Source organism: Salmo trutta, chromosome 32 (genome assembly GCF_901001165.1).
Source record: "Salmo trutta chromosome 32, fSalTru1.1, whole genome shotgun sequence".
In the NCBI taxonomy this organism is placed as follows: Eukaryota; Metazoa; Chordata; class Actinopteri; order Salmoniformes; family Salmonidae; genus Salmo; species Salmo trutta.
In genome coordinates this window covers 5,587,553-5,613,845 of record NC_042988.1, presented here as the reverse complement: position 1 = coordinate 5,613,845, position 26,293 = coordinate 5,587,553, and the positions used below count along the sequence as shown (strand labels likewise).

Genomic DNA, 26,293 nt, shown 5'->3' with positions numbered 1-26,293 from the left:
TAACCCATGATGTCTGAAGTGTGTGTAGTTAACCTCAACCTGTAGACATCAAAACCCTGAGGCCTGTAGTTATTTCCAGGGGTGTTTCAGGCAATCGGCATATCAACCTGATCCAGAGAGGGGTCATGTGGAACATTAGCCTAGTCCACAGGATAATAACATGTTTACCATTAGTTACCAGTCTTAAAATAAGGCCTGTCTTTGTCCTAAAAGCACTCAGCCTCTCCCACTGTATAATGAAGGTTTTGATATTCCTGTGAACATGCTGTGGAGGGATATCACAACAGGGACAACGAATCAACAATTGTCGACAACAACATGTTGGTTTATGTTATATAAATTAGTTTTGATATTTTCTAGGATAATCGTTTGAAGTACATCTTCTTTAATCATAGATACTAATTTGGATGTTCTCACTTAACCTCTCTAGTACATGTGGGACGAACTCGTCCCACCTACGTAACAGCCACTGAAATCCAGTGGCGCGATTTTTGAATCGTTAGAAATGCTATAACTTCAATTTCTCAAACATATGACTATTTCACAGCTATTTAAAGACAAGAATCTCGTTAATCTAACCCCACTGTCCGATTTCAAAAAGGCTTTACAACGAAAGCAAAACATTAGATTATGTCAGCAGAGTACCCAGCCAGAAAAAATCAGACACCCATTTTTCAAGCTAGCATATCATGTCACATAAACCCAAACCACAGCTAAATGCAGCACTAACCTTTTATAATCTTCATCAGATGACACACCTAGGACATTGTGTTATACAATACATGCATGTCTGTTCAATCAAGTTCATATTTATATCAAAAACCAGCTTTTTACATTAGCATGTGACGTTCAGAAAAAGCATAACCACCGCAAACTTCCGGTGAATTTACTAACAGTTTGCTAAATTACTCACGATAAACGTTCACAAAAAGCATAACAATTATTTTAAGAATTATAGATACATTACCCCTCTATGCACTCGATATGTCCGATTTTAAAATAGCTTTTCGGATGAAGCACATTTTGCAATAATCTAAGTACATAGCCCGGCATTACAGGGCTAGCTATTTAGATACCCACCCAGGTCAGCATCCACCAAAATCACATTTCCTATAAGAAAGATGTTCTTACCTTGCTTGTTCTTCATCAGAATACACTGCCAGGACTTCTACTTCAATAACAAATGTTGGTTTGGTCCCAAATAATCCATCGTTATATCCAAACAGCGACGTTTTGTTCGTGAGTTCTAGAATGCTTCTTCGCGGTGTCGCGCATGGCGCATTGGCGTGTCAAAAATGTCTAAATATTCCATTACCGTACTTCGAAGCATGTCAACCGCTGTTTAAAACCAATTTTTATGCCATTTATGTCGTAGAGAAGTGTTAATATTCCGACCGGGAGTATGCATTGAGCCTAAACAGCCGAATAAAATTTCTCCTCAGAAGCGACTCATGCACGCGCATCATTGAAAGGTCCTCCGAGCATCCACTTACAAAAGGCGATAATATATTTCAACCTGAGGTTCCCTCGTAAACCTTCAGTTATTTCGCGGGCTCTGAGAGCCTATTGGAGCCCTGGGAATTGTCACGTTACAGCTAAGATCCTTACTTTTCAATAAAAAGAGGTAAGACGCACGACTCCTTGTCAGACAGGGTACTTCCTGCTTGAAACCTTGTCAGGTTTTTGCCTGCCATAGGAGTTCTGTTATACTCACAGACACCATTCAAACAGTTTTAGAAAATTCAGAGTGTTTTCTATCCAAACCTGAACAATAATATGCATATTCTAGCTTCTGAGTTGGTGTAGGAGGCAGTTAAAAATGGGAACATATTTTTTCCAAAATTCTCAATACTGCCCCCTATACCAAACAGGTTAAAGCCGACATTTTGAGACTGTGCTTTCTCTCTCCCTCCCTCCCTCTTTGTGCTTACCTTGCACAGTTGAGCATATCAGAGTTCTTTCTGAATTATTTAAGGTGTAGACATGTTCATGAACGGTCTTCGCAGGCCAGCCTGAGTACGCTGGACCCCGGCCCTAATCAGGAAATGTGTGGGCCTCTGTCTGCTTCTGGCAGCTGCTTTGTTCGGCCCTTAATTAAAACTAAGTGGTCTTAATGTGTTCACTGTTCCCATGACAACCCTTCTGAAATGTAACGCTGGTCAGCCAGCCAGTAAACCAGTCAGTTTGTCTGCCAGCCAGTCCGTCAGTCAGTGCTCTACCTGGTGTACAGTTAACTGGAATGGAGAGGGACAGAATCGATCCTTACAGAATCTTACCCATAATGACGCTTCGATTGAAACTAGGGCCAGCCTCTGTGTGTAGTCCTATTTCAGTGTTTCAGTTTGTGACTGTCCATTTGTTGACGGCCACATGTCTGAGATTTATGACAAGACAGACCGGTCGGGCTAATTCAATCGATCAATTATAAATAGGACTACATGGAGCTCTGCTCTGGTGCATCCCCCTGCCACTTCCTGTCAGTAGTGGGGTTGGGGTGTAGTAGACAACACAGAGCAGAGCTCTTTTATATTCTACTCCATCACTACCTTTACCTCAATTTACCTTACACAAGCACTATAAGTGAATAGACTAAGTTGTTTGAGCCTTTTGTGTGTTACTCACCAAATTTGCATGATTTTTTATTACAACCCAGCTCGTGTATGACCTTTTGACCCCTCACCTAGACCAATAGGTATTCCCTGACCCCTGACCTGTTATAGTGATAGTTGAGCGGCTGCTTCCCTGGAACCAGTTTCCCGGTTAATACACTCACTCACTCAGCTTACACAGAGTCAGACAGGTTAGTGTTTGCTATCAAAATACTATCCTCTTGTGGGTGTATGGATATCAATGTCCTGGTGACATTGTTATCCTCCATTTACTGCTGACTCGTTACACTTTTCCTGCTTTCCACTCACTCTTCTTTTTTTCCTTCTCACTCATATTCAATTTCCTTTGTGTCCTAAGCGGGTTTTTTTTTTTAAAACAAAGTGTGAACGGCTGTGTTGTGTTACTTGAAAGAGAGCAGGTATGCTGCAGGCCTTTTTTAAAACTGCGGTTCCCAATACCTGAAATCCCATTTGCAAAATGTCTATTTCCAGGCTGCTGCTTCCCTGTCTGTCTGTTTCAACCTGGTGATGTGTGTGACACAGACTGTCCGTTCATCCTTCTGGACCGTCCCACAGGGAAATTATGCTTATATCGACTGGATCCATCTTGCTTTGCATCCTACTTTGCATTATGTCATTTTTTTTTTCTTCTTTTTCTCCACGTCCTATAGTGACGTCCTGGTGGTGCATGGTGGAACTGTACTGAAAATCCTGAAAATATTATTATTCCACGTGCAGTGTTTGAAAACGCCTTGTGTGTTCAATGCGGTATCTTATGTTGCATTTCAATAGTCTGGCCCGCCAAGTTGCCAATGTGCTTCCTTCCATCAGTCCAGTTCTTTTGAATCAGAGTGGAGGAGGGAAAGGAGATGAGAAAAGGTCAACTGCTTTAGACTATTGAGATGCACCCGTAGTTTAACCTCCCTCACTTGGTCAGTCAGTTTGCATGAAACGTTTATACTGCTAACAATGCCCTGTGGTTTAACCACAATGGAACATTCACACACCCCAATGTAATCTTTCTCCTATTTGACATAAGAGTATTCAACACCTGGGTTGTGTTCAGTTGGGGGGCGAAAACCTTTGAGGAAACGGAGTGGTACTTCATGAACTTGTCCCATAAGAACACAGATGATTGTTTTTGTTTTCTGTTGCGAAACGTTGTAGTGGTGAAGTCAGTGACAGTACAGAAAGCCGGAGGGAGGTGAATGGAATGTTGTTTTGGGGGAAAGGCGTCCCATGCTATTGTGTGCCCTAAATAAAACCATTAACTTAATTCAAGGAACCCTAATTGCAAAATGACAATATGGTCGGGCGACTCCCTTTATCCATCAATCTCCTCTGATCTTCTCATGAGTCAGAGTTCACCATGTGATGTCCCTTTTTAAGTCTCCTTTCGGAAACTAAGCTAACTGTTCCCTTTTCATTGTTTTCAGCCTTCCAACTGTTTACCGTAGGGTTGGAAAATTAGTCTGTGTGTAGGCTGCGTTTACTGTCCATCGAATAGGCCACGTAGGTCTCATCTAGGGCTGTGGCAGTCATGAAATTTTGTCAGCCGGTGACTGTCAAGCAAATAACTGCCATTCTCACAGTAATTGACCATTAATTAACATAAACACATTTAGCATCTCCTGGCTTCCACGCATGGCCTACAAGCCACTGATGCAGACCTGTGGAACATCTACATTTTAAAAAGTCTAATAAATCCATGTAATATAGCCTACACCTTCACAATAAATCTATTATTTATTTTAGACAGGTCTAAAGAAGCAAGCTATAAAGAAAATGTAGTCTATTTCAGAAGAACAGAATAGCATACGTTGAGTTGTCTGTATGTTAGGTCGTGATCTGGCTATGCCATATGGCTGTGGGCTACACTAGTTCATTTAGCAGACAAGATTTGCTTAGAATTCCGTGGCATTATTTTATATACACTTTGCCATATTATTTTATATAAGAATATATGAAGAATACAATTGAACATAGCTGAATATTTTCTCCAAACGATTTGAGGGAGTGCACACATGCGGCTATTCTGTGTTGAGCGGTTAACAAAAAAACAGCTCCTCCTATGCTTAATTGAGAGTTATTTATGTAACTTTAGTTGTGATACAAAGGTTGGGCTATATGCTTTGATTTTTAGTACATTCTAAGGCTGTATGATGCGACTAATGATGATTTGAAAAAAGTTGCATGAAAGGCATGAGCTCTACTATTTGCGCAGGCTGTACACACTTCATCAGTCTCTCATTCACAATTTTGACAAGCACTTGATAATGCCTCGAATTTCCCAGCTGCATCCCCTTTACGTGGCTGTAATGCCCCCTCAACAAATCTTGCATGCATGCATACTTATCCAATTCCAAGGTGCACATTTAAGATATTGGAAGAACTGTCCACATTTACTTTTCGTTAGCCAACAAGATGAGTAGGCCTATCAACTTTTATACCTTGGGGGATAGTAGATTGTCAATAGTACAAAAGTTGACCTATTCTGTGCAAGAAAGAAATATTCCAAACATAGTCTGGGACAGTTGTGGGATGCGATCGATCCCAAATTAATACAATCACTAGCATCAAACAAACGTTTTTATGCAATGAGGCTGACGCAACAGATCAGAACGTTTCTCTTAAAATGTTGATAAACTGTTAGGCTATTTCTTCACATTAGAAGCGCATTGAAACTCACGCGCTGCGTATGTTTGCCAGTTAACTCTACCTGTTGAAAAGCGGATGAATGTGCTAAACTTCTTTCAATTATTTGGCCACTTTAGTTGTGACACAAACCTTATCAAAACACACAGGCCTATGGGCTAGGCTACATGAGGTGTGCGACTATGATTTGAAAAAGTGGCCAAAAAAAAGGCATGCGCTGTTTCTTGCCTTACTGCACACAAGTGGTAATATATAATCCACAAGGAATACGCTAATATTGTCACCCATCAGACTGTTCTTGATTTAATCTTGCCTTTACATATGAAATTTGTTTTGGATTCAGAATGGACCATTATCATGCTCCTGTCTCTAAACAGGGTCAGCTGGAAATAAAATACATGTCTCTATGCACATACATAGCGAATGGAGGACGCTTTTCCCGTGGTTCGTTTTCATGCCAGCCAGGTAGGCTATACTCCTGTTGTAAAGAGAAGCAATGCGCTTAATATTAGGAAAGTTGAGAAATAAATATAGTAGCCTACAGAAATGTTGCGCAACAGGAGCTTGTGGGCTCTCATGAAGCGTTTTGATTTAGATTTTCGATTACATTTGCATTGATGTACGAGTGATTTAAAGGGACAATAGAGTGCTGAGTACCAGGCAGTTAGCAAGTTTGGTAGGCTAGTAATGACCATCGGTAGCATCAGAGCTTGGAGAAGCCTAACTACCTTGATTAAACGGTCATGTGGAATTTGACTGCCGTCATGACTCGTGACCGCCGGTGTGGCGGTAATATTGTCATACCGTAACAGCCCTAGTCTCATCCACCGTAACAGCCCTAGTCTCATCCACTCTGAATACGGCCAAACCAGTTTAAGAGCGTGTGTCGGATGTGGATTTTCAGGTTCATGCTTGTATGGGGTTTTGTGTGTGTGTGTGTGTGTGTGTGTGTGTGTGTGTGTGTGTGTGTGTGTGGCCGTGTTTACTGAAAACCAGTCCAAGTCGTGTTTACTTCGTGCTCTTCATCATCTTCCTGGACTGTGCGTCACATCATGTGCTGCGCTAAAGGGACTTGTTTCCTACATGGTGCTGGGTGCTTCATTGAGGTAGAAACCTAGTGCTCGCCTCAAATGGTACCCTATTCCCCTTATAATGCACTGGCCTGAGCTAGTCAAAAGCAGTGCACTATAAAGTGAATATGGTGCCATTTGGGGCGGAGACACTGTTTTGGTTTGCCCTTTCACAAGGTTCAGGTGACTTTCTTGTCCCAGCTGCACTGTGAGAAATGTGCCACAAAGCATAGGTTTCTATCAACTCTGTTCAGAAGTCGCCTCAGCTGCCCTCAGCTGAAAATGAAACACCAGGGTCATGTTCAACGGGGCACACAAGCGAAAACCAACATTAGCTTTTCTTAATGGTTAGGCCAAGGTAGTCTGTTTTCTTCTGTTGATGCCTAATGAACAAGGCCCTGGTTATCTACCAGTACCACAGGGCTCTGTCTGGTAATTCTCAGACGCTGACGTTAACCTCTGGGCCTGGATGTCGTGTCGTTTCACTCCTCTTGACCCAGACTGATGATGGGGTTCCATACTGATCGCATCCCAAATGGCCAGGGTAGTGCACTATATAAGGAGTGGGGTGCCATTTTGGATGCAACCACTGACTGATGTGGGGTTGGAAATGGAATGTACCACAGTGTCGTTCCCGTGGGGGACGAATGACACTATCAGACCTGAACTGCTGATGGAACACTTACAGACAGGGAAATGGAGGGAGGAGTTCATACTAGCCCCTAGGAAAGATGACATTGTAACCGGTGTATCATGCCTGTCTCTGTAACCTTGTCTGTCTCCTGCAGGCCCTATGATTGGCTGGCTGGATTTGCTGTGGATAACACAACACCGAGACGCACGCCACACGCACACACAAATGCACGCCACACGCACACACAAACGCACATACAGGTGCACATACGCTCGCACACACCTTCGTTTAACCCCTACTCAGCTCTTCACTCAGATTGTAGTTGCAAGGTAGTCTAGCGTCGTCTATCCATACTCTATACCTTCATTATACACTGACTGTACAAAACATTAGGAACACCTTCCTAATATTGAGTTGCACACCCCCTTTTGCCCTCAGAACATCCTCAATTTGTCAGGGCATGGACTCTACAAGGTGTAAAGTGTTCCACAGGGATGCTGGCCCATGTTTACTTCAATGCTTCCCACATTTGTGTCAAGTTGGCTGGATGTCCTTTGGGTGGTGGACAATTCTTCATACACACAGGAAACTGTTGAGCGTGAAAAACCCAGCAGCGTTGGAGTTCTTGACGCACTCAAACCGGTGCGCCTGGCACCTACTAACATACCTCGTTCAAAGGCACTTAAATCTTTTGTCTTGCCCATTCACCCTCTGTGCACGCAACCCATGTCTCAAGACGTAAAAATCCTTCTTTAACCCGTCTCCTCCCCTTCATCTACAGTGTAGTGTAGATTCTACACTGATTGAAGTGGCTTTAACAAGTGACATCAATAAAGGATCATAGCTTTCAGCTGGATTCACCTGGTCAGTCTGTCATGGAAAGAGCAGGTGTTCCTAGTGTTTTGTATACTCAGTGTATAATTGATGAGGACACATTCACTTTAAGTTTGTTTCTATTAGATACTAAGAGATAAACAGAATGTGTTTATCTGACAATAGGACTTTAAACTGTGTTTTGCCAATGATATTGTTAGGACTTTGAACGTTGTGTTCCTGTCCCATATCCAGAACAAACAGCTGAGAGATTGTGTCTTGAGATGGCACCCTTTTCCTTTTTAAAGACCTCTGGTATTAAGGGTGTGAAAGTTGGGATCCTTAATGTTAAGAAAAATCCCAAACCTAATTATAAAAAAAATACAAAAATAATACAAAAATGTAATAATGTGTTTGTAGATGCAGCATAGTGGGTCAATTTCCGTGACCCACAGCCACGCTGCGAAACTGTGCACATGCGCAGATACTATGTGTGACTGCGAGAGCGAAGCGTTGAATCTCGCTCAATCAGCAATATCCTATTCATTGATGATTACTGAAGTTGCGAGACGTGGCAAGCCAAGAAATCTGTGAGATACAGCATGCAATTGTGAGATACAGCTTTTAATTTCCGATAGATAGTCCATTGTTCTGTCTGTCTGTCTGTCTGGCAGCCGACATGCCTATTAGGGCCGTGACGATACCAGCATCGCAATATTTTTTTCCCATGGCAAAAAATGTAAACACGAAGCAGATCAAACTAGTTGGTCCTTTAAAAACTAAATGTGACTCTGTATGACAACATAATGATGTTTTCAACATTACGGCTGAGTGGAGGCTGTTATAGCAGCAAAACGAGGGACCAACTCCATATTAATGCCCTTGATTTTGGAATGAGATTTTTGACGAGCAGGTGTCCACATACTTTTGGTCATGTAGTGTATCACGATACTGGTATCGTTCCCAGCGCCCTACTGCCTATACTGTGCACCTCCGTTCTCTCTCTGTCCCTCGCTAGCTCGATATGAAAGATGCGAGTGTTTTGATTAGTTGCCGTACTTCCGAGAACAGTCTCTTCCAAAAATACTGAATCCTACCGGAATCGAATGTTGACTCTCAGAAAGGGGAGTCGACTCTTCACCACTAAGTCATTGTCGTTAACGGTTGGAAATAAATGGCAGAGAAAGGCAAATGACAGCTGCAAAGACCTGTATGGCAATACTTTGATAAGTTAAATGAGAGCGAAATGCTAACTTTTCGACTTAGATTTGAGGTACAGTAATCGCAGTACAGGTGTGATGCTTAACCATCTGACTAGACCCAAACCGTTTCTTGCAGCAGAAAAGCTGCAATGTGAATTCAGGTGAAATGTTGTCAAGATTTCTTATTGTTTTTAATGGAACACCGATAAAACAATGGCGCTTTTAAACGTTAAGAAAAATGTTTCATTTGTCACATCCCTATCTGGTATATTGGATGCAGTCCGGGTATCTTTTCAGGAGGACCTTGTTTTCCCTATTAATAGTGTACTCTGCTCCCACATGATTATTTCCCTCGCTGTTTTTGTCCCTCTTCTCCGTCCGTAGAGCATGTTCCAGTGGAGTTGCGGGAGCCCTTCTACTGTGACCAGTATGAGCAGGAGCACCTGAAGCCCCCCGTCACACGCCTCCTGCTCTCCTCTGAACTCTACTGCCGCACCTACGGTCTGCTGCAGGGGGACCAGGGGGGGTCAGGGGCCCCAAAAGACAACGCCACCCTGCTGCAGCTCCTCGCCAACAGGGGCGTGACCCCCAAAGATCAAGACGTCCCCGTGACTGACGCGGACCTCCGGCATAAACCAATCAAAATGGTAAGGGATGGGTGTGGCATATGGCGTGTTGACATGGTAATCTTGGCGCCCTGAGCCAAGTCTCGTGTTATGTTATATTTCGTCTGACACGAGAGACTATGGTTCGTGTTATGGGAAATAGAGGAAGATTTCTGTTTTTTTGTCTCCCAGTGATGGTAATGCCCCTGGGATGGGATTGGGGTGACTGGGGATGACTGCAGGTTCACACAGGTTCATTTGAGGGAAGATCGAAGCTGCGCTGGAAACTGCCACTGGACCGTTCCTGGTGTCACAATAATCCATCCAGCAGTGATCGATCTGGTCGTCTGTGCGTACGGTCTGCCTCATAGGGACACACACAGGCATTGTCTGGTCACCCTCAGCCATTACTGCTGGTCCAGGGGGAGCGGGGATGTTAAAGCTGTGGAGGGGGATTGGGGTGTGTAGGGTGTGCATGTATGGGGAGGGGGTGGGTGGGTTAGGGTTGGGTCACACAGGAAGGGACTTGTTTATGCTTTGATTCCACGGATTAGGCAACATTAAAAAAAGACCCCCTTTCCGGGCCCCTCCCCCGGTCCCTCCACATCACCCAAGCCGATCCCCTGAAGATGAGTGGATCCAGCTGTGAGGACCAGGGGGACGTCAGGGTGACTCCAGGGGGGGATTCAGTCTTAATTCTGGGTGTAGCATGGTAGGGGTGGGACTGGGAGGGAGGGCTGGGAAGTCTGGAGAAGGTAGTGATTCCGAGACAATAGGTGGCTCTGACTAGGCCTTAGATTAGAACAATAGGCAAACTCCTCAGCACCAGTGGAACCAGAGCTCCTTGTGTTAAGAGAACACGGCTCTGTTACGAGCTGGTAGCTCTTTCTCGCGCTCTCTCTTTCTTCTTTCTCTCTGTGTGTGTGTGTGTGTGTGTGTGTGTGTGTGTGTGTGTGTGTGTGTGTGTGTGTGTGTGTGTGTGTGTGTGTGTGTGTGTGTGTGTGTGTGTGTGTGTGTGTGTGTGTTTCTCTCTCTCTAACCACGTTTCCATTCACAGCTTTTATGCGAATCACAACAGCTGTGACGGGAAAAGGACGTTTCGGGTAAATTTGATAAATGGCAACAGATAATTTGTTCGTTCCACACGGTGGGATCTTTTTGTACCGGTTAAGTGTGTTATGTGAGAAATGGCAGTGGAAGTGCCTTTATGCACAAATGTTTATATAATAACAACATGTCGAAGTAAACATGGAGTCACGCGATGATGTGGTGTTTGGTCCTCCCACTATGACTCCATAAACCATGCAGTTTATTAGGCTACAGATTAAAGACCGTACCTTGAGAAAGTATTCACACGTACCTTGAGAAAGTATTCACACCCCTTGACTTCTTCCACACGTTGTTGTGTTACAGCCTGCATTTAAAATAGATTAAATTGAGATTTGGTGTCACTGGCCTACACACAATACCCCATAATGTCAAAGTGGAATTATGTTTTTAGAAATTCAATTGTTTTTTACCAATTAATTACAAATGAAAAGCTGAAATGTCAATAAGTATTCAACCCCTTTTGTTATGGCAAGCCTAAATAAGTTCAGGAGTAAAAATGTGCTTCACAATTAATCGGTCGACCTCTACTCTGTACCCATGTTTTGACGTCATTATTCTGGAGGGCTGAGCCTGTTCAAATAGGAACTGTGTAACATTACAGCTTCATGTCTCTTCTTTCACTATACCCAGTTTAACAACAGTCTGTAATGTTAGTCTCTAATTCAATATTATACGTCCTAGATTTTATTTTGAAATATGACTTAGAAATACCCCCCCCCCCCCAATACTATATAATCTTCACTACAACATCTATGTCCTCACCCCCATCCAGCCCAGCTCCTCTAGCAGACACCGGCCCAACAGACACCGGCTCTGTGATTCGAATGCCTCGAAGTCGGTCTCTGGAGAACCTGTGTAGCTGTAGCCAGGCGTTTTCCCCTCATAGTCAGTCAGGTGAAAGTAGAACGCTCCATTACCCCTGCCCCCGCCTCTCTCTAACTCTACCTCTCCGCTTCTCTGCCTGGTGCCTCTAACAGGGGAGCTACGCTCATCCGGCCAGCCACTTTATCAAGTGTTCTCGGCTGTGAGCAATTATTGAAAATAGAACCAGAGTGTAATGTTATGCTGAGCAGCGCACGCCTCTCGTGAAACTGCCTGGAGCTCTCTACCTGTTGGCCAGGGCACCAGGTGGTGTATTCGCTGTCTGCAGGTCCTTGTACTAATTGGACCGGTGGCGTGTGAGGGGAGAGGTGTGCTCCGCTGTCTCCTCCAGACCTGGGTTCAAATAGTATTGACGTTCTTTCAAACACTTAAGCTGCGCTCGATTGAGCTTGCCTGGCTGGCGCAATGGAACCAATGGAATAGTTGAGGTGAGAGTTGTGCTCCGCTGTGCTGTGCTCAGCTAGTACCGTCTGTGCTGTGGTCTGTGCTCAGATCATACTGTTCTGTGCTCAGCTGGTGCTGTCTCAACCCCATGGGGGTGAGGGGGTTGCTGCCATGCCACCAGGCCTGGGAGGCTCCCTCCGGCTCAGCTGGCCAAGAGCTGCTAGTGAGACTCACCACTGTTCGGCTACTACTACTGCTACTCAACTTGCACTTGTAGTGCTCTCTGAGCTTGATCTGTAGACGGTGCTGCTGTCTGAGCTGGGCCGCCGCCTGGCTCTGTCAGGGGAGGAAAGTGGGTCATGCAACACGCACGCACAGCGTTAGGAGGATGGAACAGTGCATCAGTGTGGGCCTTGGCCAGTAAACGGCTTTGGAGCAACAGCAATCTGCTGCTGTAGTGTGCGGCTTTATATGAAAACTCATCTGTGTCATACACGCATGAATGCATTCACACACACACACACACAGCGTGTTCACACACCAACCAAAGTAGTAAAATACTACTTAAGTATATTTCAAACCAAATACGTTTATACTTTTACTCAAGTATCAAGTGTAAATGTAATTGCTAAAATATACTTAAGTATCAAAAGTAAAAGAATGAATCATTTCATATTCCTTATATTAAGCAAACCACACAGCACAATTTAATTTATTTACTTATTTACGTATAGCCAGGGTCACAATTCAACACGCAGACATAATTTACAAATGAAGCATGTATGTTTAGTGAGTCCGCCAGATCAGAGGCAGTAGATGACCAGGGATGTTCTCTTGATAAGTGTGTGAATTGGACCATTTTCTGTCCTGCTAAGCATTCAAAATGTAACGAGTACTTTTGGATGTCAGGGAAAATGTATGGAGTAAAAACTTCTTTAGGAATATAGTGAAGTAAAAGTTGTCAAAAATATAAATAGAAAAAATAGAAAAGTACAAAAAACTAAAGAAGTACTTTAAAGTATTTTTGCTTAAGTACTTTACACCACTACCTATCGCTCTGCAAGGGAAACACTTCAAGGTCTCAGAGCAAGTGACATCACCGATTGGAAATGCTACTAGCGCGCACCGCTAACTAGCTAGCCATTTCACACCAGACACACACACAGCGAGGGTAAACAGAATATATTATTGTTTGCAAACAGCTAACATCTATATTGCCTTTAAAGCTGTTACACTGTGTGATGTTGACCAGTCTTCTCTCTGGCTGTGTCCCAAATACCAAGAACCCTATTTCCTATGGGCCCTGGTCAAAATGTAGTGCGCTATGGAGGGAATAAGGTGTCATTCGGGAGGTTACCTCTGTTTATCAATAACCGCACAGCTTGCATCATCAGCTCCAAATGAGGCTGGGGCAAAACAAGCTAAATGAAATGCCTGCCACCCGCAGTATAGATATTCTAAATAGGATACTTTCTCTAGTGCCCCACCCTAGAACAGCGCCGTCACTGAAGCCATCTAGATCACTCAGCCAGCCTTGCTATACGACACCTGGTCTTGGGCTGTCCCCCAAATGGCACCCTATTTCCCCATGTCCCTCAAACTCAACTCTGGACCTCAAAGCCAGTCCAATTTTTTTGGAACAAGTGTTTTTGAATGAAATCCTTGTTTATGTTGTCAGATTTACGTTTTGGTCATTTAGCACTCTTATCCAGAGCGACTCACAGTCAGTGAAGTTCATTCAAATGTTCTGTAGCCTACATATGTCAAAGGCATGAATGTACTTTGGGGGAGCAGCGGGGGTGGTCAGAGGATAGCCCTGTTTCAGAAGTCCCTGCCTGTGTCTATGGTTGGTTTTGGTTAGTGAGTCGCTGACACGTTGACCTAACTCATACTGCTGTGTGCGCAAGTTTTCGCTCAAGTTAGCATCCGTCTAGAGCTCAGTAGGGATTAGAAGTGGCACAGGCTGGGTCCCAAGTGGCACCCCATTCCCTACGTAGTGCACTACTTTTGACCAGGTCCCAGTTGTGCACCCATAGGGCTCTGGTCAAAAGGAGTGCACTATATAGGACAGAGGGTGCCATTTGGTCCGTAGACACACTTTATCCCCTGGATCAGGAATGCTGCTGAACATCGTCTCGCAACATTTGGCCCGTCACGGGACCTCCCAGGCCTGCCAAGGGGGGAAATAACATTTAGTTGTATTTTCTTTTGTTTATTACAGAGAAGACTCAACAAAGGAAAGCGGCAGGGATTACAACATTGATCTTGGAGGTTGGTTTGGGGGGGGACAGTGTTATCCATTTGGGAGGTTTGCAAAAAGCTGGCGCAGCACAGATTGGTGTGGTTTTGCTGCTGCTTCAGTATTTAGTATCTAGCTAGACATGTCCAATACCATGTGCTGTTCTTGTCAGTGGAGCGTGGGGTGCCGGGAAGCGCACCAGCCCCACCGAACCCCACCGCGCTGCACCCCTCCCCCTCAACATCCCCACACCGACCGCAAGAGCACTCCGCACCCACCGAACGCCACTGATCCCCCAGACCTGGCTGGCTGTCTGATCCTTCTCGTTGTCCCTCTGTCTAACCCTGGATTTCATGAGTATGGGGCTGTGACTGGGGGGGGGGGTTCAGAGGGTTAAGTCATATTTCAGACATAATCAGATTTCACCTTTCATCCGTCATAATCGCTCTTAACGATCTGCGAGATGAATTTAGTGTTTGTTTTCTTGTTATTGTTATTATTTACATGGATGATAGTCGCAGTATTCCCAAAGCAGAGATGAATGATTTCCTTATGGACAGCTTAATATATATAGCTTCTTATTATATTATTTAATATATTGGAGGATATGTTATGTCCGGTCAGCTCAGGAGGATTCTGAGCAGAGCGACCCGGTGTTAAGCCGGAGGGGGGTAGAGCACCACTGCCACGCTCAGGATTGTGGGTGGTGAGGTGCATTGTGGGTCAGATTGTTGGTTGTTATGGCGATTTGGCTGGCGGACTGTGTGCCCTGTGTTCCAGGCTTGCACCTCTCTCTACCCCCCCTCTCCCTTCTCATTAGTGAGAACTTGTGATTTGGCTTAGCAAGCTCCGCAGGGTCGGGACAGGAAATCTGTGACCCCCCCTTCTCCCAACCCCTCCTCTCTTCCTCTCTACTCTGCTTTCATTCCACGCTTTAGTTGTGAATGACCCTGTAGTCTACTCCCTCCTGAATGATCACTGTATTACACCACAGTGAAACAGTCCCAGCCCCACCAGTAAAGGGCTTATTCTCACTGAATAAGAGTTATCTGGACCAAATTTTGATTTACATAATATGTACATACACTTTTCAATTCACATTAGTGACGGGAATGTCACGAGCCGAGAGAGGGTTTGGTTGACGTTCTTGCTTACGCAACAGTTCACAAGCATGTGCAGACAATTAAAGGCTTTACGTGTGGTTAAAGAAATTGCGACTGAAAACGTTGGTATAATTCACTGGGGAGTTGATGTTGAGCTGTTCTGTATGGAAGTCCATTCCTGCCACCCAAAAATAAAATGCATATAGGTCTTACATATAGGTTATGTTTCTTCACTTGTAGCATTGTGTGGCGATTTCCATCTATCCACGTTGCAGAGATCCGCATAGCAGGGCTGCTGGCCAACGTGTGGCAATCTGGAATTTACTCCAGCACTTTTAATTTAGTTTAACACAAAATGTTGACACACAAGCGTTGAAAAGAGGGACAAGGTAATGTTTTTTAATTTTTTTTATTTAATCTGATTCGCCTCATTTGTTTGACAGGATTTAAACGTTTTCATTCTCCATAAGGCCAGGAGTTTCTCCAGGTGTTTAAAAAAACAAACATATGATCTGATTATAAAAAATTTGGTCCCGTCATAGCCCATATAAAACTGTTTTTACAGCTGATTTGATTACTATTTCATAACCGGAGTTTTACCTGGTTAGGTTAGCCTACCAGACCAAGAACAACTCTGGGCCCCAGGAAAACAATTCCCCCCCACCACTCTGGGACCTGTGGTGCCACCTCTGAAATCACCACACAATGTTACAAATGAAAAAACATTTATTTTATCTAAAACATGTTGACTTATGTAGTTTGACTAACATATCTCAACATTTTGTAGATGTAGTATACTTTTTTTATGATGGTGGGAATGGACTTCCATAGTTTTGCGTGGCTCAGCAGGTGGCAGCTACTGCGACCAATTTCAGAATGTAATGGGCAATTTAAGGTAAATGTCTACATTTCAGCTGTTTCAAAAACATTGCTCTGCTATTACCATTTATACTGTAAGAGTGTTGAGCTCAAGGAGACCGTTCTGTTTACACTGCCCTGCTCGGGGGGGGGGGACTGCCGGGCGTGACCTTCGGAGGTAGTGCTCGAGACTAGAGGTCGACCGATTAATCGGAATGGCCGATTACCTAGGGCCGATATTACATTTTCATAACAATCGGCATTTTTGGACACCGACTATGGCTGATTACATTGCACTCCACGAGGAGACTGCGTGGCAGGCTGACTACCTGTTATTCGAGTGCAGCAAGGAGCCAAGGTAAGTTGCTAGCTAGCATTAAACTTATCTTATAAAAAACAATCAATCTTAACATTTACGTCATTTAGCAGACGCTCTTATCCAGAGCGACTTACAAATTGGTGCATTCACCCTTATGATATCCAGTGGAACAATCACTTTACAATAGTACATCTATATCTTTTTTTGGGGGGGGGGGTTAGAAGGATTACTTTATCCTATCCCAGGTATTCCTTAAAGAGGTGGGGTTTCAGGTGTCTCCGGAAGGTGGTGACTGACTCCGCTGTCCTGGCGTCGTGAGGGAGCTTGTTCCACCATTGGGGTGCCAGAGCAGCGAATAGTTCTGACTGGGCTAAGTGGGAACTGTGCTTCCGCAGAGGTAGGGAGGCGAGCAGGCCAGAGGTGGATGAACACAGTGCCCTTCTTTGGGTGTAGGGACTGATCAGAGCCTGAAGGTACGGAGGTGCCGTTCCCCTCACAGCTCCGTAGGCAAGCACCATGGTTTTGTAGCAGATGCGAGCTTCAACTGGAAGCCAGTGGAGTGTGCGGAGGAGCGGGGTGACGTGAGAGAACTTGGGAAGGTTGAACACCAGACGGGCTGCGGCATTCTGGATGAGTTGTAGGGGTTTAATGGCACAGGCAGGGAGCCCCGCCAGCAGCGAGTTGCAGTAATCCAGATGGGAGATGACAAGTGCCTGGATTAGGACCTGCGCCGCTTCCTGTGTAAGGCAGGGTCGTACTCTGCGAATGTTGAGCATGAACCTACAGGATCGGGTCACTGCCTTGATGTTAGCGGAGAACGACAGGGTGTTGTCCAGGGTCACGCCAAGGCTCTTAGCACTCTGGGAGGAGGACACAATGGAGTTGTCAACCGTGATGGCGAGATCATGGAACGGGCAGTCCTTCCCCGGGAGGAAGAGCAGCTCCGTCTTGCCGAGGTTCAGCTTGAAGTGGTGATCTGTCATCCACACTGATATGTCTGCCAGACATGCAGAGATGCGATTTGCCACCTGGTTATCAGAAGGGGGAAAGGAGAAGATTAATTGTGTGTTGTCTGCGTAGCAATGATAGGAGAGACCATGTGAGGATATGACAGAGCCAAGTAACTTGGTGTATAGCGAGAATAGGAGAGGGCCTAGAACTGAGCCCTGGGGGACACCAGTGGTGAGACCACGTGGTGCGGAGACGGATTCTCGCCATGCCACCTGGTAGGAGCGACCTGTCAGGTAGGACGCAATCCAAGAGTGAGCCGCGCCGGAGATGCCCAACTCGGAGAGGCTGGAGAGGAGGATCTGATGGTTCACAGTATCAAAGGCAGCAGATAGGTCTAGAAGGATGAGAGCAAAGGAGAGAGAGTCAGCTTTAGCAGTGCGGAGAGCCTACGTGACACAGAGAAGAGCAGTTGAATGACCAGTCTTGAAACCTGACTGATTTGGATCAAGAAGGTCATTCTGAGAGAGATAGCAAGAGAGCTGGCCAAGGACAGCACGCTCAAGAGTTTTGGAGAGAAAAGAAAGAAGGGATACTGGTCTGTAGTTGTTGACATCGGAGGGATCGAGTGTAGGTTTTTGAGAACGGGTGCAACTCTCGCTCTCTTGAAGACGGAAGGGACGTAGCCAGCGGTCAAGGATGAGTTGATGTGAGAGGGGAGAAGGTCTCCGGAAATGTTCTGGAGAAGAGAGGAGGGGATAGGGTCAAGCGGGCAGGTTGTTGGGCGGCCGGCCGTCACAAGTCGCAAGATTTCATCTGGAGAGAGAGGGGAGAAAGAGGTCAAAGCATAGGGTAGGGCAATGTGAGCAGGACCAGCGGTGTCGTTTGACTTAACAAACGAGGATCGGATGTTGTCAACCTTCTTTTCAAAATGGTTGACGAAGTCATCCGCAGAGAGGGAGGAGGGGGGGGGAGGGGGGAGGAGGATTCAGGAGGGAGGAGAAGGTAGCAAAGAGCTTCCTAGGGTTAGAGGCATATGCTTGGAATTTAGAGTGGTAGAAAGTGGCTTTAGCAGCAGAAACAGAGGAAGAAAATGTAGCGAGGAGGGAGTGAAAAGATGCCAGGTCCGCAGGGAGGCTAGTTTTCCTCCATTTCCGCTCGGCTGCCCGGAGCCCTGTTCTGTGAGCTCGCAATGAGTCGTTAAGCCACGGAGCAGGAGGGGAGGACCGAGCCGGCCGGGAGGATAGGGGACATAGAGAGTCAAAGGATGCAGAAAGGGAGGAGAAGGATTGAGAGAAGCAGAATCAGGAGATTGGTTGGAGAAGGATTGAGCAGAGGGAAGAGATGATAGGATGAAAGAGGAGAGAGTAGCAGGAGAGAGGGAGCGAAGGTTACGACGGCGCAATACCATCTGAGTAGGGGCAGAGTGAGTAGTGTTGGAGGAGAGCGAGAGGGAAAAGGATACAAGGTAGTGGTCGGAGACTTGGAGGGGAGTTGCAGTGAGATTAGTGGAAGAACAGCATCTAGTAAAGATGAGGTCAAGCGTATTGCCTGCCTTGTGAGTAGGGGGGAAGGTGAGAGGGTGAGGTCAAAAGAGGAGAGGAGTGGAAAGAAGGAGGCAGAGAGAAATGAGTCAAAGGTAGACGTAGGGAGGTTAAAGTCACCCAGAATTGTGAGGGGTGAGCCATCCTCAGGAAAGGAACTTATCAAGGCGTCAAGCTCATTGATGAACTCTCCAAGGGAACCTGGAGGGTGATAAATGATAAGGATGTTAAGCTTGAATGGGCTAGTGACTGTGACAGCATGGAATTCAAAGGAGGAGATAGACAGATGGGTCAGGGGAGAAAGAGAGAATGTCCACTTGGGAGAGATGAGGATTCCAGTGCCACCACCCCGCTGACCAGATGCTCTCGGGGTATGCGAGAACACGTGGTCAGACGAGGAGAGCGCACATAATCACTAGTTAACTACACATGGTTGATGATATTACTAGTTTAGCTTGTCCTGCGTTGCATATAATCGATGCGGTGCCTGTTAATTTATCATCGAATCACAGCCTACTTCGCCAAACGGGTGATGATTTAACATGTGCATTCGCAAAAAAAAGCACCGTCGTTGCTCCAACTTGTACCTAACCATAAACATCAATGTCTTTATTAAAATCAATACACAAGTATATTTTTTTTAACCTGCATATTTAGTTAATATTGCCTGCTAACATTAATTTCTTTTAACTAGGGAAATTGTCACTTCTCTTGCGTTCTGTGCAAGCAGAGTCAGGGTATATGTAGCAGTTTGGGCTGCCTGGCTCGTTGCGAACTGTGTGAAGACCATTTCTTCTTAACAAAGACCGTAATTCATTTGCCAGAATTGTACATAATTAAGACATAACATTGAAGATTGCAATGTAACAGCAATATTTAGACTTAGGGTTGCCATCCCTTCGATAAAATACGGAACGGTTCCGTATTTCACTGAAATAATAAACGTTTTGTTTTCGAAATGATAGTTTCCAGATTCGACCATATTAATGACCTAAGGCTCGTATTTCTGTGTGTTTTATTATATTATAATTAAGTCTATGATTTGATAGAGCAGTCTGACTGAGCGGTGGTAGTCAGCAGCAGGCTTGTAAGCATTCATTCAAGCAGCACTTTCCTGCAATTGCCAGCAGCTCTTCGCTGTGCTTCAAGCATTGCGCTGTTTATGACTTCAAGCCTATCAACTCCCGAGATTAGGCTGGCGATACTAAAGTACCTATTAGAACATCCAATAGTCAAAGATATATGAAATACAAATGGTATAGAGAGAAATAGTTCTATAATACCTATAATAACTACAACCTAAAACTTCTTAAATGGGAATATTGAAGACTCATGTTAAAAGGAACCACCAGCTTTCATATGTTCTCATGTTCTGAGCAAGGAACTTAAACGTTAGCTTTCTTACATGGCACATATAGCAATTTTACTTCTCCAACACTTTGTTTTTGCATTATTTAAACCAAATTGAACATGTTTCATTATTTATTTGAGACTAAATTTATTTTATTGATGTATTATATTCAGTTGAAATAAGTGTTCATTCAGTATTGTTGTAATTGTCGTTATTATATATATATATATATATAAATAAATAAAATATCGGCCGATTGAATCGGTGTCGGCGTTGAAAAATCATAATCGGTCGACCTCTACTCGAGACGTGATAAGTATTGTCTCTCAAATTGATACCTCTCGAAAATGTGCCTTTGCTATCGTTCATGTGAACCCGGCTTCAGTTTCCTCCTCCCACTAGTTCCTTCACTCTCTCACATTCCTCTCTACTGTCAGTCTCTCTGTCTGTCCAAAATTCCACACTCTCAGACTCTCTAATTCCTCTCATTTTAACATGAACATTAAGGTAATGGCTCCCTTTGTCTGACTCTCTGTCTGACTCTCTCTTTACTGTATTTCCCTCTACTTTTTGTCTTTTTAAATTGAACACTTGAAAAGGCAGCCATTGCAGCGACATGATGACAAATGGCTCAGCTCCACAACCATTCCAGTCACTCTGTTGTGGGTAATCGGTGTCAGGGAGTGGTGTTGAATCTCTCTCTCCCCATTAGAGAGAGTTACTGGGCTGGCTGGAAATGGCATATCCCCCCCCCAGACAGCCCATCTCAACCCAGACCATGCAGACATCATGACAGCTTTATCCCCATGCTACCCTGAGAGCTCTCAGCTCTTGTCTTTCCTCTCTCTCCCTGGCCCTGCACTGACTGTGCTAGCCAGATTGCCCCCCCAACCCCCATCTTTGCCCCCAGCCCCTGTCCCTGCCCCCAGCCCCTGTCCCTGCCCCCTGTCCCAGCCACTGTCCCTGCCCCCAGCCACTGTCCCTGCCCCCAGCCCCTGTCCCTGCCCCCAGCCCCCGTCTCTGTCTTGCCCCAGTCTCCGTCTCTCCCCTTGCACTACACTGCAGACAATACGCATACATCGAACAGACAAGTCTTGGCTCACAGATAAGCTAGTAGTGTGACCCTGCCTCCGTTGAGCACAACACACCACTAGAGTGAGGAGGGGAGAGCCCAGCCGTCTCTCCCAGCGCCCTCCATCCCTCCCCTAGGTAGAATGGTATGTGACAGCAGGGCAACGGTGGCTGGGCTGGCACTGCCATGTAGTCTCTAGTCTCTCTCTCTCACACACACACACACACACACACACAGCACTGTGCCTCAGCACTTTAAACCCAGCACACAGAGAGAGAGACAGACAGACAGACAGACCGAACGGCAGTTGTGTGGAGAGATTCAGGTCGCAGCCTTGTAGCAGCAGCAGTGTGTGTACATGCTATGATGACTACCAGTCAGGGAGAATTTGAGTTCCGAAAAAGTAAAACAACAAGTACAGTAAAAGGGGCTGGTTAGTACAGATTAGGCTCCGACTAAAGAGGGATTGAGGTGGAAGAAAGGGCCCCCCCTGACAAGGAAATCTGTTGTTATGACCTGTTTGTCCTCTCCATTGCTCTACTTTTGACCAGGCCCCATTGGTCTCTGGTCAAAAGTAGTGCACTAGGTAGAGAATAGTGTGCCATTTGGGACTCAGACAGGGTTAACGATTATAACAAAGAGAGGGGGCTGTGGTTAGCCAATAGAGAGAAGGGAGGAGGCCTGCTGCTGGTAAGCCATAGGGCTCTGGTCAAAATAGAGCTGGGCGGTATACCGTATTTTACTATATAACAGTAATGATGTTTTTTTTTAAAAATACGTTATACGCAACTCTGGCTCGTTTTTTTATAGTTTACTCTGTTTGATACTTGAGATGTCTTTCTCCCTCTCCTCGTGCTGAATGCCGCTTCCCCTACACCAAACCCTGCCCCATGTCACGCAAGGAGAGAGCAGTTGCTCTTGAGTCACAAGCACTTTCTTGCCGTTCACTCTGCAGTCTAGCGTTCTATAACAATATTAGTTTGCTTATCTTACTGTCTGCAAACTACTGTCTGCTAGTTTCTTTTCTTAGCAAGCTGTGGCTAAAGTAAATTGTTATCCCCTAATGCTAATCGCTAGTTAGCTGGCTAACGTTAGCTAGCTTCTAAATGAACTTTGAGTCAGAGCAAACAGAGATGACTAATACAGCCTGGGGCCCGTTCTGGTGCAGGCCTAGCATGTTGTTTGTGCAACGGTATCTTCAAAATCAGAGAGGAATAGGTGAAGCATGAATACGTAATAACAAAAGTGCATAAATTGAACAAAATGCAGAAAATATATTTTTTTAAAGTTTGATTGAACAGTATAAAACAATTTGGTTGGTGAAAGACATTGAAAACACTTAGAATGTATGTGTTGCCACCCTGGGGGTCATGAACTACTCATAAAGCATATTTGGAAGTTTTACTGTTCAGAAACATAAAATACCTTCACAAATGTGAAAATCTTGTGATATGATACGTTGGCCATATCGCCCAGCCCTAGGTCAAAAGCAGTGCACTTTTTAGGGAATAGGGTACCATTTGGGGACTATTTTGTTGTGCGTTATGTGAAACAACACTGATAGAGGGGGAGACAAAGATGGAATCATTATTGGTCTGAGTGGTAGATTCATGTACGAGGGACAGACCAGAAGCAACTGTTACAGTGTAGAACAAGCATAGTCGAGTAAACGACCGCAGTACAATTATAGCAATGGGTACATTTCTATATTTTCTGTGTCCTCTGTATCTATTATATCTTCAGCTAGTGTTGCCCAAATTACTCTCCCCTGTCTTAGCTACACATCTGTCCTCAGCCCTCTGCCCGTCTCCATTTCTCCCCCATCCCGTTTCTGCCCTCAGTCCGTCTCTGTGCCCCCGTCTCTGTCCTCAGCCCATCTCCGTCCCTCCCCTCAGCCCCTGTATGTGCCCCCGTCTCTGTCCTCAGCCCATCTCCGTCCCTCCCCTCTGCCCCGTCTCTTCCCCCGTCCCCCGTCTCTGTCCTCAGTTGCTCTCTCTGTCCTTAGCCCCGGTCTCTGTCTCTGCAGTGATGCGGATCCTTAGAATGAGCATATAACAGGCAAAAAAGGCTAAACTAATCATAGATCAGCACTCCTGCTCTTAAACAATTCATGAATAGAGGCCTTCAGGACAGGAGCCCTTGGTGTCGTTCAGTTGGACAGCTAGTCCAAAGGAAACCTAGCCTGATTTAAAACCAGACTGAACGCTGTGCTTACCAGGCTAGACGAACAATGCCTGCCTGGCTGTCTGCACACTGAGCTATCTGTTTGCCCTGCTATCTGTTTGCCCTGCTATCTGTTTGCCCTGCTATCTGTTTGCCCTGCTATCTGTTTGCCCTGCTATCTGTTTGCCCTGCTATCTGTTTGCCCTGCTATCTGTCTGTTTTGTTTTTCTGTCTTTGTCCTTGAGTCCTACTGAAAACCCTAAGAGCACTTATTTAAAACCCTCCAGACTCATTGTCCTTCACTGCATGGCCTTGATTTGATTGGAAGGTCAGAGTGTTGTGTGTTTTATAAACAGTTCTACACTTTACTAACTGTGTCAAAGGCTGTTCTCGTCTCCGGTGGGGAGCAGTGGAGGTTACATGTACCTGTAGGCCCACTTCTCAGAACCTGGTGTGTTCGTGCGTGGGTGCCACTAGGGTTGCACATTTTGGGGAATATTCAGAGGTGGAAACTTTCCGTGGGAATAAATGGGAATTAACGGGAATATATGCAAATTAATATTAATACCAATTAAATGTAGATGTTTTTTGCATTGGATATATTTACCATATCATATGGAGACAGAAACATAAACCTTTTACCTTATCACAAGTAGACATAATTGCAAATGATTAAATCCTTCTAATAGAAATAAAAAAAAACTGTTTATTTACGAATTGAACTTTAATTAAATGAGTTGACTCTTCACATGGGATGATTTCACTCAACAACAAAAGGGAATATTGAATGATCCCCAATGATCCATCGCATCTCCCAAGAACATTTTCAACATACATCTGTAAAATGATAGTATAGAAACTAAAGCCTTGGTTGTCTTCCTCTCAGGCTTCCATGTCTTCTCCCTGGACCTCCTCAATGTCCACCTCATGAACATCAGACTCTGAGGCCTCATCTTCACTGTCACTTTCCAACCTTGTTGAGGATGGCTCGTTGTCAGGCTCAAAAGCCTCACATTTTCCCGGGTGGCTCCAGTTTTTCAACCGTTGTATTGGTCAGCCTGTTGCGTGCTTTGGTGTGTGTGTTCCCAAACAAGGACCAGTTGCGCTCTGAGGCGTCTGATGTTGGTGGGATTTGGCGGATGATGGAGGCAACAGGGGAAAGAGCCTCACATCCACAAAGTCCCTTCCACCAGGTGGCTGAAGAGATATGTTGGCACGACTGCCATATTGCATCTCCATCCCAAAGCCCTTGCTTGGCAGTCTGGCGAAGTACACTTCCAAGAACCTTGCCCTCATCCAGGCCAAGGTGGCGAGACACGGTAGCGATGACACCATAGGCCTTGTTGATTTCTGCACCAGACAGGATGCTCTTACCAGCATACTTGGGGTCCAATATGTACACTGCGGTGTGTATGGGCTTCAGGCAGAAGTCTTACGCTTTTTGATGTGTTTTAGAATTGCAGTTTACTCTGCTTAGAGCAACTCCTCATCGTTTTAATGCTTCTGGTATTTTTGAAAATGACATAAGTGATCACTGTGCTATTGCCTGTGTGTGAGATGGTAAAATTCCTTAAATCTCCATGTGTTATTCTGAAAAGAAACTTGAAGCGGTTTGGTATTCAAGGTTTTTTACATGATGTATCTAGCATTGAATGGAATTAATCCCTGATGTTGAACTAGCCTTTTCTTACTTCCACAACACATTCCAGGATGTATGCAATAGGCATGCCCCTTTTAAAAAAATTCTGGATTAAGGGCAGACAGAAGCCTTGGTTTACTAAGGAACTTACAAAAATCATAAGGGAACGAAATGCTATGTGGGCTAAAGCAAAAGGGACTGGTTTGGCAGATGATTGGATGGCTTTCGAACGTCTTTGAAATATGGGTGTGGCTATGATCCGTAAATTGAAAGCAGACCACTACCTGAAATCTACTTAACATAATTTAAATAATCCATCCAAATTTTGGCAAGTCGTGAAGGGTTTGGAGTGCAAAAAAAGATACACCGCTTCCCTTATTGTTGGTAGACACACAGATTGTAACTGAGAGAACCTCCATTCTGAAAGCCTTGAACCAGCGTTTTTTAGATGCAGGCAGTTTATTTGAAAAGGTCAAAGGTATAATTGAGCCCCCTATGAATTTACCTGACACCCCTGTGCACTCCTTTACCAGGTTCTCCTTTCCGTCCTTCTCTGTTTCAGAAGTGTGTAAAGCCCTGAAATGAATTGCTGGGAAAAAATCCCCTGGCCCTGATGACCCCCGCTTCCTACACCTAGCTGCAGACATCATTGCTCCCCCTTAACATGTATTTTTAACCTCACGCTTGATATAAAGGAAATCCCAGAGTTATGGAAATGTGCTTTTGTACTGCCTCTCCTGAAAGGTGGAGATCCTTCGCTACTTGACAATTATCGACCCATATCAAAATTGTCTGTACTGTCAAAGGTACTGGAGTCCAAGAAAACAACATCTTAAATGGAATGCAATCAGGTTTTAGGTCTGGCCACAGCACTTTTTCAGCAACATTGAAGGTTTTAAATGACATCCACTGTGCTCTTGATAAGAAATTACATTGTGTGTCTGTCTTTATTGATTTGTTGAAGGCGTTTGGCACTGTGGACCATGCTGTGTTAGTGCAAAGGTTAAAATGTTGTGGAATTACTGGTCATGCTCTAGATAGGTAATTTATAAACCAATCAAATCATACACAATGTGTAATGGCGGTTGGTTGT

At 44.9% G+C, this 26,293-nt stretch overlaps 1 protein-coding gene across 1 annotated transcript in view; it reads left to right on the top strand.

The window, feature by feature from the left end:
- The window catches only part of LOC115170657 (calmodulin-regulated spectrin-associated protein 3), a 55,559-nt gene that overhangs the window by 6,977 nt on the left and 22,289 nt on the right, over positions 1-26,293 (top strand). The window contains exon 2 of the mRNA XM_029726901.1: positions 9,368-9,630. Coding sequence (XP_029582761.1) covers positions 9,368-9,630 — 263 coding nt within the window. The remainder of the gene's footprint in view (positions 1-9,367; positions 9,631-26,293) is intronic.